The sequence below is a fragment of the Nomascus leucogenys genome, chromosome 12 (genome assembly GCF_006542625.1).
Source record: "Nomascus leucogenys isolate Asia chromosome 12, Asia_NLE_v1, whole genome shotgun sequence".
Lineage (NCBI taxonomy): Eukaryota > Metazoa > Chordata > Mammalia > Primates > Hylobatidae > Nomascus > Nomascus leucogenys.
In genome coordinates, this window is record NC_044392.1 from 24,992,650 (window position 1) to 25,004,955 (window position 12,306).

Here is a 12,306-nt window from a genome sequence, read left to right on the forward strand (position 1 = left end):
GGAAAAAAAGCTAGAAAACGAAATCAAGGGTGGACAGACAGGAAGAAGGAGCATCAACTAGGGAGCAAGATGGAAGAGAATCAAGGAAGAAGAGTTTCAAGAAGGAAGGTGTGGCCAACAACGCTATAACAAAGATCCTGACTCCATTTTTGAGGTTAGACAGCCCAGGTCTTATTTATGTATCTGCCTTTATTCCTAACCCACAGACTGGCATAGAGCATGCAGGGGATGAATATGCCATCGGTGCCATTCCTGGGTAGAATGAGACAAAGCTGGAATAGGGATATCAAAGGAAGTCAAATCCAGCACTTATCATTCTTTTGTCTTGAAACAATGGACTTGAGAAGAAGCAGGAAGGGAATGTATTTGGCTGATATTTTAGTAATTGTTTTCTTCCTTTAAAAAAAGATGAACAAATAGTAATATAGCATATGTATTGAACTTCAAAGTTTGTAAAATGCTTTCACAACATTAACTGACATTCAGCCTCAAAACAACATTGTTGGATAGAAATAGTTACTACTTCCCATATTATAGATGCAAAAACTGAGACACATGGATGTTGAGTATTTTGCTCAGGGTCATGCCAAGCAAGTTGCAAATATACCACAATTTTTGTTTGTTTGTTTTACTACACTGTACAGTAGCATAAAATTAGCATGTGCCCATTCTCTCTGGATTGATTTCCCTTCTGCTTTTCTCAATTTCCTCTCTTTGTGCTTGCATATCCTAGAAAGAAGTTGAGGGCCTCATTTGAACAATGCTGGGCTTTTTCCACATGCAAGGAACCAGGCTGACATAGTTCACTGAGAAAACATGAGCAACAAGTGGCAGTGATTTATGCCAGACTTGCAAACTTCTGATTACCAATCCGCCACCTGCTATGTAAACAGGTGTAAACTAAGATTTAATCAGCTTACATAACGCGGTAAATGATTTAATCTTTCCTCAGAATGGTGCTTGTGAATGTCTACGTTTAAGCCCAAACTGATGCTGACATTGTGATGCAGGCATCCACTTTCTCAGTCAGAAAAGCTGTGCCCACAAATGCCCCTCAAACACAGAACTCCACCCAGAGTTCTGGGAGGAGGCCTCATTTTTTCCCAACATAAAGCTGAGACATGCCCCAGAAGACTGGTGATGATCTTGCTGTCTTTAATTCCTCCTGGTCCTGAGACATTTCTCTGGCCCTCTGGTCATTTATTCTTCATGGCACTATTCTGCAGGTATCTGAGGTGGCTGCTGGTGTGTAAAAAAAGAGGCAAGACTAGCGAGAAAAAAAGCAAGAAAGCAGCAGCCTTCAGGGTAATTGTAGTAACATTTTTACTTGAAGATTACCTGGGTACTCACTGCCTATCAATGCATGCCTCTAGATGCTATGAAAATCACATGCAAATGTGCTCTTGGTTGTCAAAAACTGTTTACTACACCTGCTAGAGCCCACTGAACCAGGGAGTGTTGCCTCCTATGAATTTTTCATCAGTATTGTTTATGTTCTAATCAGCCTGGCCCTTCCCTCTGGTGGAAAGGGCAGGGTATGGGCTTGGTCTTCCCCTCCCACATATGAGCCTGGGCCTTTTCTAAAGTGGAAGGCCCTGGGAGAGGCCATTGCTCTAATGGCCAAATGTTAACATGGTTGAGAGATCAACTAGAGAAAGGGTAAATGTGAGTCAGATAGTTTCCTGATTTTTTTTTTTCTGTCCCTTTAGACCATCCTAGCTTACAAGCAAAGATTGTATGCCCTGGCACCACTGGTAATACCATGGCTAGGATTTTGTTAGTTCAAAAACAAAATCTTGGAAGAATACATATCAACAGGCTTTGAACTAAGTGTCAGGTAAGAAACAGATTTGGTTTTCTCCTTTAGCTACCTAATTTATGGTAGAGAAAGAATAGCTACTATTTCCTAAATGCAGTGAGTTTCTTTTCCTGAAAGCTTTTTGTTCACTCAGAAAGTTTCTTTTCCTGAAAGCTTTTTGTTCACTTGGAAAAAGTTTCTTTTTCTGAAACCATTTATTGAGTAATTGGCACAAGCCAGGCACTGGGCTGGATATTGAGTTAACTTTGAGTTGGATATTGAGTTGAAGGTTGAATTATCCTTCAACTCAACACAGATGCAAGCATTATTCTAAACTTAAAAGGATAAGAAGGAGACCTAGAAGGAAGGAAGGAGACCAAGACCCAAAGAGTTAAGTAACTTGCCGAGGTTACTCAGCTCATAAAGGGGAGATGAGGATTTGAACCCCAAGATGACTCTCTTGGAAGCCTTTCCTCTTAAATTACATTATAAAGCTTTTGTTCTTTCAGATCCCCCACGACATTGGAAGAAAAGTGTTTCTCGCCATGGGTCCAGGAGTACACATATGTAAAATTCAGGAAGGAGAAAGGAGAAAGATATAATAACAACATTAATAGCCAAAATGAGTTGAGTTTTATATTTTTAAAATAAATTTACTGAATTTTATGTTTTATTCATATAATTCATTTAGTTTCTACATCAGCTCTAACTGGTGGATATTTTTTATCATCATCCCCTTTTTACAGAAAGAAAATTGAGGCAGAGAAAGGAACCTTCCCAATATCCACAGCTCATAAGTGTCTGCACTGGGGACCAGGCCAGGCCTGCAATTGTAAACTGGACTGATGAGTATATGCCAGCACAGAGTTGGATTCAGGTGACACATATAACACCTGGGACGCTGCTAACTCTTACTTTCAAGGAAAGCGATCATTAGGGCAGAAATTATTTTAAAAAGTACCCAAATGAGACTGTGGGATCTTCTATGGGAGAGAATATATTTACAGAAAGCACAGCAGGTCGCTTGCCTGTCATGACTGGAGAATATAGCCCTGCAGGTAAAGAGAGATTATACAGAAAAACATAACAAGCAGCGAGGTAGGTAGAACTCCAAAGACCAGGAACATTCAACTTACTTCCTGACTTTACCGTCCGCACTTTCTGCCACATAGTACCCTGGTTTGCATTCATATTTGCAGATGGTGCCCACGTCGTGGTTGTCCTGGAGGCAGTGAGGCAGGAGCAAGTTGGCATTCAGAATAACAGGGGGAGCATCACACTCCAACTTGCAGTAGACTTCAGGGAGAGACCAGAGACCATCTTCAAGACATGTCAGCCATGGGCTCAGTCCTGACTCCAGGAAAGAGAAGCACAAGCTGCTCAGAACAGAGAGCCCAGAAAGATAATCATAGCAGACGAAATAAAAACGTCTCAACTTACTGCTGTCTGTCAAATATCACATTATTCTTTCTTGAGTAGCATCTCAAAAATCCCATGTCAAATGTTTGTCCTACATCTTTTTACTTACAGAGCATCCAGTGTGATGCTCTTAGATAAAACAGAGGTCAGATAAATCTTTCTTGACCCAAACGAAAGAAGGGCTACCAACTAAATCATTACTTCTTTTCCTAACTACAAATAATAAAAATATAGCAGTGACGTTATAATGGAAAGCATTAAAATAATAATAGATGACACTTTTATAGTGCTTATTATATGGCAGGCACTGTTCTAAGCATTTTACACGTATTAACTTGTGCAAACTTCAAACCTCAAACAACCCTATGAAATAGATCCTATTATTATCCCCTATTATGCAGATGAGGAAATTGGGGATCGGTAACTTGCCCGAACTAGTAAGTGGCAGAATCAGGGTTTGAACAGAGGCAGTTTGGATGCAGAGTTCTGTATTTAAACACTACACCATATGCCTTAGTACAATTCATGCTTTCTCCAAATGCAATCCATGGACTACTCACCATAACATCATTATCTCACCCCAGACTCACTAAGCAAGAATCTGTTGGAGAAAGGTTCAGGAATCTGCAATTATAGCAAGCCTCCTGAGTCATTGTTAGGCACACCAAAGTCTGAGAAGCCATCAGCTAGAGCAGGCTCCACTCCATCTTCATCTCTAACCAGCACTAAGGCCAGGGACAAATTCACACATTACTCAAAGGATGCTTGTAAATATTAAATTTTAAAATGTGCATAATAAAGTGTATCTTGATTATGAATATTATCAGGACAACCATTCTAGTAGGTTTGCCTCTGTGGTACACACCGTCAAATAAAAATAGAGGAAAGTCTAAGATTCCTTCATTCATTAGAACCTGAGCCAGTGCATCCTTTCAAGTAGTTGGGGACAACGAGTGGTGTTGCCCTTTGGGACTTTTCTGGAGTTATCAGAAGATGGTGACAAAGTGGAGCAAATGGGAAAGGTGTTGGGATAATGAAAAGAGTCCCAAAGTACTCTCAAGAGCAAGGGACGGAAGAGAACTTGCATACAGTTCCTGGTTGACCAAACAATACCTTGCAGCTTGGCTGGTGGGACACAAGAGATTGAGCAGCGTTTCAGAAAGTTGGTTCCCTCTGAGCAGGAGAAGTTTGCATAGTTCACCAAAGACGGGTCAGGAACACCGCAGTCCACGGGAAGGCAGCTCACATTCTGGTCCCAGTGCCCAGAAGAACATGTGAGCAGAATTTCCTTCTAGAAACAGATAAATTGCTTCTGTCAAAGTCACATTAAAAGGCTTATCAGAGTAGTTTCCAGGCTTTAGAAGAGTCTTGGTGATTATCTGTCTAAACATTTAAAACGGGACAAATTATTTTGCCTTTCTCCCTCTTCAGGCCTCATTGTTTTAATATACATTCTTACAACACTCAGTATGATGCTGATAAAAGAGGCCTGCGAGTGTCAGAGAATCATGACATGCCAAGACTCCTCCAGGCCAGCTCTGTTGTCTGCTTTCCAGTTGCTCCTCCAGACCTGTTCTCTACCCTTCTCCACTCTGCTCTGGGCCAGGGAAACTGACTCCAGTGATGCCTCTGACTTGTACTTGCATTCAGATCCAGCACACAGTGTCAGGAGCCTGGAGAGGGAGAGCAGAAGAGGGAGAACAGGGTGCTGATTCTCTCCACTCTCTCCCAAGGGTCGCTGCAGATTGGCTGCATCTTCTGGAAGCTTGCTCTACACAGTTTCTGCTCCTTTTTCCTGTGATTCTGCTCTCCTAAGGTAAACCTTTCAGGCCTAGGGGTGATGACTGAGCCCTTTCACCTGGGATACTGCACCATCTTCTTGTGATTTTCCTGTATCCTGCCTGCACATTTATGAGTGGTCTCTTGATTAAATTCTCTCAAATTGCCCGCTTTTGAGTATGTCATCTGTCTTCTGCTGGCACTCTTATTAATAAGCCAACTGATAATGCTACTGAAAATAATTACCTCCACTGAGAATGGTGCTGAGAGTTAATGTATACAAGACATCTTCCAAACCTTGTGGTTACATGTGAGAGATTCCAGCCATTTCCTAGGGCCTGTCATTTCAGTAGGGCAGCCCTAGAGCACACTGCTACTAATTCAATGAAGAGATATTTATTGAGCACCTAAAAGGGCCAGGTCCTGTCCTAAACAAAATACCCTCCGGGAACTAAAAATCGACCAGGCAAGCAAATCACATGTTGAAACAACAGTTCAAAAACATGTGAAGGAGGAAGAATAGAAAGGAGAAAAGCAGGGAGGAAGGCAGAAAAGAAAGTAAAGAAGGAAATGTTAGAGCTACATTTTTGTTTGTTGTATCCTATCCCCTTCTGTAATGGTTGGAAAGAATGCCATATAAAGACTGAAAACCATAAAACGGAAGTAGAAAACTGGGATCAAGAAGAAAGAAAACACAAATATGCAACAATAAAGCCATACTGTATAATGCATGCTCTTGTGTGAGGGTACAACAGGAGCTGGAGGAGGAACTGCCATCCTCGGCTAGGGAGGAAAGCATGTAGGAGAAGTTCCACAGAATAGGTAATATAGGATTGGCCTTTGAAAAATGATCAGGACTTCCCAGCAGTACAGGGGGAGGTGGGAGAAGAAGGTGTCTAGGGTGGGGGTAATGTAACAAGCCAGGACCTGGAGACCTAGAAGCTTATGTCTTGTTTGAAAAACGTGCAGCCAACATTCTAGCTACTGGATTATCAAAGGTCAAAGATAGAAAGGGGAGTTCCTATGGCTGAGCCAGCCATCCTGCCAGGAAATCACAGTGGCACCAAAGCCACAGGTAAAATGACTGCTGAAGGCATCTGTCACCCCTGACACCAACTCCTGGCTAGCTGCTCCTTCCCGCTTCCCAGTGTTTCTCCGTTGCTTGCCAGAAGGACCCAATTCAAAGCTAGACACATTTTTCTGTTTAGTTTCGTTCTTGTGTCAACAAAAAGCAAATATCCCCACTGTCTTGTGATCACGACCAGGGATTCTATAATTTTCTTCATGGGGCCAGCCTGAGGTGACAACACGTTTGGTCAGCTGGAGAGCGCTGTTGCTGACTGTGCCATGTGGTTGGCAAAGGGTGAGCTCCCACCCTTCTCCCAGCCCAGATGATGCCCCTCACATGCTTAACACAGCCTGCAAATCTGGCTCTAACTACAACGAGCCACTATCACTTAAAGAATGCCTCTCAAGGCCGGGGGCAGTGGCTCACACCTGTAATCCCAGCACTTGGGGAGGGCAAGGCGGCCGGATCATGAGGTCAGCAGATGGAGACCATTCTGGCTAACATGGTAAATCCCATCTCTACTAAAAATACAAAAATTAGCTGGGTGTGGTGGCACGCACCTGTAGTCCCAGCTACTCAGGAGGCTGAGGCAAGAGAATCGCTTGAACCCGGGAGGTGGAGGTTAGGAGGTTGCAGTGAGCTGAGATCGTGCCACTGCACTCCAGCCTGGGCGACAGAGCGAGACTCTGTCTCAAAAAAAAAGAATGCCTCTCAAAATCTGCATCTATTGCCTGGTGCTTCTCCTGTCTCTGTTAGTTACTGTCCATTTTGTTTTGAATTTGCTTCTAATTTTAATGCATTACACATGTTGTCTTTTCTTCTCTCCCCTTCTTCACCTATCACATGAGTGGATTCAGTCCCTGCATTTTTTTCCATTCTTTTTATTTCTTTTCTGGAGTGGACATTCCTTTGCCTGAGTTGAGATGGGTAAAGAACAGGTAATAAGGGCTCTGCCTTCCTGACTAAAGCTTCACAGACCAAGAAGTTGGTGCCTCAACGTATATTAAAGCTGTTTCCCTCTAGGCAGAACCTAAGCCAGCTGAAGCCAGAATGTATACCTTTAAATCCTGACATCTCTAAGCAAGTGAAATTCTCCCACAGGTTCCCAACCTGTTAAGCAATCAATTGGCAAAAAATTAAAAAAAAATCGACTCTTGCAAATCACTGATGTCTAGCTAACAGTTGTGTGTCCACTCTTTCCTTATGAGACCACATCTTTCTGTTTTTTTTTCTTCGAGAACCATCATCTCTTCCCTGGAGCATCCTTTTTCTATCTTATAATATGGTCATGTTTTCTAATGGCTGATTTTATGTTTAAAATTTCTCTGTAGGGAATTGAAGACTCTCTAAAGGAAAGATGGAAAACAGAATTCTTAGTTGAGAATACATGATCATGCTCATAATACTGACAACTTAACAGTTAGAGTGCTATGTACCTATCATTTTGCTAAAAGCATTTAAATTATTTCCAGCCATCATAATAACTCAATCAGATAAGTACTCTGTTCCAATCATTTTAAAAATGTGAAAACAAGCTTAAAGAGACTAATTTCTTTTATTTATTTTTTAATCCAAAGTTACACATCTTATATACAGTGGAGCCAAAATTTAATTCCGATCTGTCTCCTGAGTCATCCTGTTAATCTACATATTCTACTACCTCCAAACCATCTTGAAATTCTGAAAATGGTGCTGTAGAAATTTGAAATGGGGATTGTAGAAACTTGGAAAATTTGGCCAGGGTTAGAATCATGACAGAATCTCTGCCTCAGTAACAGCTTTAACGCTTCTGGGGAGAAAATCGGGTTCTATTTCTTCAGTCTTTTTGTTGGAGGGTTGTTGTGGGGTGGACATTGTGAACCACAGACATGCTGATTACAACCAGTCTTTCCTGAAAATTACAGACAAGTCTGAACTTTGGCATTCTCATTTTAAAGGCAAAAGGAGGGAAAATAATTTCTGACAGAAAGACAAACAAGGGAGAAGAACAGAATAAGCATTCCCATTTACTGCCCACCAACCCACCTAATCAGCACTGTACATGCTTTTATATACCTCGCATTTCTATTAAGCCATCCTTCTCTCTGCTTGTTAGAGCCCCCATGTTTTCCTTTCAAATGGCTTAAAAACATCTGCTCTTTCCCTGTGGAGCCAGAGAGAAGAGTGTGAATACCTCCCCTTCCCAGGAACTTGGTCCTGGTGATCGTGATCTTTCAACTCACCTGCATAGGCCTGATGTACTGCCCACTGCTGGCCTGAAGGGCAAATCCCCTTTGACAAGTGATAGCACACTTCATGAGACCTGGGCCTATAGAGGTACAGTTCACCACATCAGCGTGATCAAGCAGCAATGACGGACAGCTGTCCTGCTTCCCACAGGGCCGATGGAAACAGCTGGGATGAGAGAAATAGAAGCATCTTAGGACTGGTTGAGAACCAATAAGGAGCAGCAATGACTTTGCAGCTCCATCTGGGAGGGCTCCTAAACCAGAGAGAACAATTTTCTCCAAAACTGATATTTAACTCATCACCTTTTTTCTCTACTACCCAACACCATGCAGCATAATAGACATAAAAACTAACAGCTAACAAGTAACAGTTAGCTGACTTTCTATGGCTCTTTCTTCCAGGAGGATCAAATGGTGATGAAATGAGGTGGAGAACAGATTCCAAGAGTTCTGCGTGGCTCAGAAATGAATAGATCATGGGATGACACTCAAAATATTTAACAACCGGTACTGCTGGGTCCCAAGCAATTATAACAAATCCAGGACAAAGCTCAGGAGTGAATCCTGGAGGCCCCTAGTTATGTCAGGCATCAATCTTTCAAATGTTTGATCACAAGGTGACACAGAAGGCCATGTCTGAAGGGCCTAGGTTTCTGAGATGACAGAAAGGCAACACCAATTAACCGATTGGTATGGAAATATTTTCACAACTGCTAAAGCCATAGCAGTACATACCACTGAATATTAGCACAGACTGAGCAGAAATTGAACCAATTACTGGAAGAGGAAACTCACACATCTTGAATCTATGTCCCATGCCTAACTTATGCTAGATGCTTCCACAGACATCCTCTCAGCAGAGAACTGCTGCTTGGATTGCCAGGGCCAATCTAGACTCAGCCTGGATCATAACAGCAGCAAGAATACACTGGAGCAGGTGGGGCGCGGTGGCTCACGCCTGTAATCCCAGCACTTTGGGAGGCCAAGGCGGGCAGATCATGAGGTCAGGAGATCGAGACTGTCCTGGCTAACACGGTGAAAACACATCTCTACTAAAAACACAAAAAATTAGCCGGGCATGGTTGCAGGTGCCTGTAGTCCCAGCTACTCAGGAGGCTGAGGCAGGAGAATGGCGTGAACCCAGGAGGCGGAACTTGCAGTGAGCCAGTGAGCTGAGATCCCGCCACTGCACTGTACTCCAGCCTGAGCGACAGAGCAAGACCGCGTCTCAAAAAAAAAGAACACACTCGAGCAAAATGAGTGTCACTCTCGTGCCATGGCAGAACCATAGAGGTTAATAATTAGGGCATTAGCCTCAGGCTCTCTGGAATTGAATCCTGGACCCATCATTTACCACCTGTACGATTTGGATTGAGTTATTCATTCCCAAGTGTTTCAGCTCCTTCCCCTATAAGATGGGGATAATTACGGCAACCTCACAGAGTTGTTATTCCTCTACTGCGTGAAGCACTGCAAAAGGCCTCAGTGGTCTGTTTGCTGTTTGTCACCCCACTTTTTTGTTCTCCCATTTCTGTACCTTTGCTCAATTTGTTGAGATTTCCAAAAGGCCTTCTGCTATGGTTTGGATATAGTTTGTCCCCAAAAAACTCATGTTGAAATTTGATTCCCAATGTGGCAGTATTGGTAGGTGGGGCCTAGTGGAAGGTGTTTGGGTCATGAGGGTAGATCCCTCATGAATGGCTTAGTGCTGTTCTTGTGGTAGTTACTGAATTAATTCTCACTGGAATAGGTTAGTTCCCATGAGAGTGGCTTGTTATAAAGTCAGGGTGCCTCTCAAGTTTTGCACCTTTGCATGTGTTTGCTTCTGCCATGTATGACACAGCAAGAAAGTCGAGCATATGCCAGCGTCATGCTTCTTGCACTTCCCAGACTACAGAACCATGAGCTAAGTGAATCTCTTTTCTTTATAAATTACCCAGTATCAGGCATTTGGTTATAGCAACACGAATTGAGCTAAGACACTCTCCTTCTCAAAGAAGTCCCTTCAGATGCCCTCTTCCTTTGAACTTCCCAGTGAAATTTAAAAAATAACTCCCTTCTAGAATTTCTTTTGCTTTATCTTCTGTTATGTATGCATTTTCTCATTCTTTAATCAGTGAATTAACTTAGTTATCCTTTTATTCACAAGGTAATTAGTATCTGAGTGTCTCTTAAATGCTCAATGTTCCAACTAGATTATGGACATTTTGAAGAAGAAAACTGACTCTTACCCACTTTATATTCAACACATGACTTGCTGTAGTTGACACAATAAAAATTTGCTGAATTAAGATTGTTCATGTTATAGACAGCAAAGTCAGTCCATAGCTATCAAAGTGAGAAATTTGTTAAATTTTATAATGACAAATGGGGATCTGAAATATGAAAATATCATTAAACACTGATTCAACCATCTTGCTCCACTCATTCATTAATAAGCATTTACTGAGCACTTACTGTTGGGAAGGCCTTGATCTGAGTACCAGTGGTATAAGAACCATGCTCTTAGGAAATACATAGTCTAGTATAGAAGACTAGCACGATATTTTCTTGCTCTTGATGTTGTTGCCCTTGGTGCTAATTATTAGCCCAAAGATATGACTACTATGAATTTTGTCATCAGTAGTGTGCTCTGTTTGTCCCTGAATTGTGTTAGTGGTCAACTACTTTATCAAAGATCTGGGCAACAATATAAGAAAGTAGAAAATAAATATCATTGAATATGCACACACTACCTTGAAATAATTGAGACTTGACTTAAAAAGCACTAGCCCCAAAACGGTGAATTCAAACTAAATATGCTAAAGTTGCTGACCCTGCTCTTATGCCCTTGGGATTTAAATAATATGCCAGTGATACTCTCATTTCTTTTATCTATGTTTATTATGTATAAGTTGGAAGAATTGGATGTGATTGGTGTGAAGAAAATATTTTCACAAGTTTAAGCCCTGTTTATTTCCTGCGATGATGAAGTATCCATTATGAGACCTGATGAAGGAAGAAATATATAAGGTGGGGGTTGTTAATGAGTCAGCATGAATTCCCCAAATTCAATGCTGATATGCAATGTAAGAAATAAATTTTTGTCTCCAAATATGTATTTAATCTATCTGATAAGGAAGCTAAAATCTGACCATCCTTTATGAAATGTGATCAAGATGCTTAATTAGTGATTCTAAAGAACTCCTAGTTCTCTAGACGCCACATACCATGGATGTCCCAAACATAATCTCTTCTTCAGCATGCTAAACAGGAAGAACTGAGAAACAGAGAGTCATTAATACTCTGGTCCACATCAGTTTATTGGAAAGAAGTTAGGGTGAAAACAGCAAGTGCTGTTTTTGAATGACTTCGTCCAATTAATCCACGCCATGATTGAGGACAAATACATGTTGAGACAAGACACAAAACAAATGCTCTGAAAGAGCCACCCTCCATCAAAATGGGAACTACTATTGTTATGACTGCCAGTGTGAGAAGTCCGTCCAGCAGGAGAAGCAAGGGAGGAAGAACGAGACAGGGGAGAATATGAGAGGGAAAAGTGGCATGAAATAAGACCAACACATGAAAAAAAAAGGACCAAACCCAGACCTGTTTATGAAGTGAGAAATGGTTTTAGGGCAGCTGCTGCAAATTCTTTCACTAGCTTATATTTCCATTTGCTTCCTTTTTAAGGAATTTGTTTTATGAGGACAGAGTTTGTCAGGTCGTTAGCTTCTGATGGCATCTGGTACCAATTGTAGACTTCTCTCCCTTGCACCCCAACCCCAAAACCCCTTTTGTGTTTCTCTTCCACTACAAACACTACTTCTCTGAGTGAGATTGTTGTGTTCTCCATTATCCCACCCTCCCGGTACATTCTCCTTTCTACCTAATACTACATAAGTAGTAAAAGTGATTCATCTTAAAACTTCTCAAAAGCTTTCTTCTTATGATCTTTGGACAAACCTTACTGAAAGTGGCAGAAGTGAAGCCTTACAATGCCCCAGAGAAGTGGGAAGTTAGGTATTTAT

At 41.7% G+C, this 12,306-nt stretch overlaps 1 protein-coding gene across 1 annotated transcript in view; it reads right to left on the reverse strand.

Annotated features, from left to right (window-relative positions):
* PAPPA2 (pappalysin 2) overlaps window positions 1–12,306 on the reverse strand; it is a 289,210-nt gene that overhangs the window by 73,911 nt on the left and 202,993 nt on the right. The window contains exons 14-16 of the mRNA XM_030823938.1: window positions 8,288–8,459; window positions 4,331–4,508; window positions 2,935–3,148 (exon numbers count right to left, since the gene is read on the reverse strand). Of these exons, the coding sequence (XP_030679798.1) occupies window positions 2,935–3,148; window positions 4,331–4,508; window positions 8,288–8,459 (564 nt within the window). The remainder of the gene's footprint in view (window positions 1–2,934; window positions 3,149–4,330; window positions 4,509–8,287; window positions 8,460–12,306) is intronic.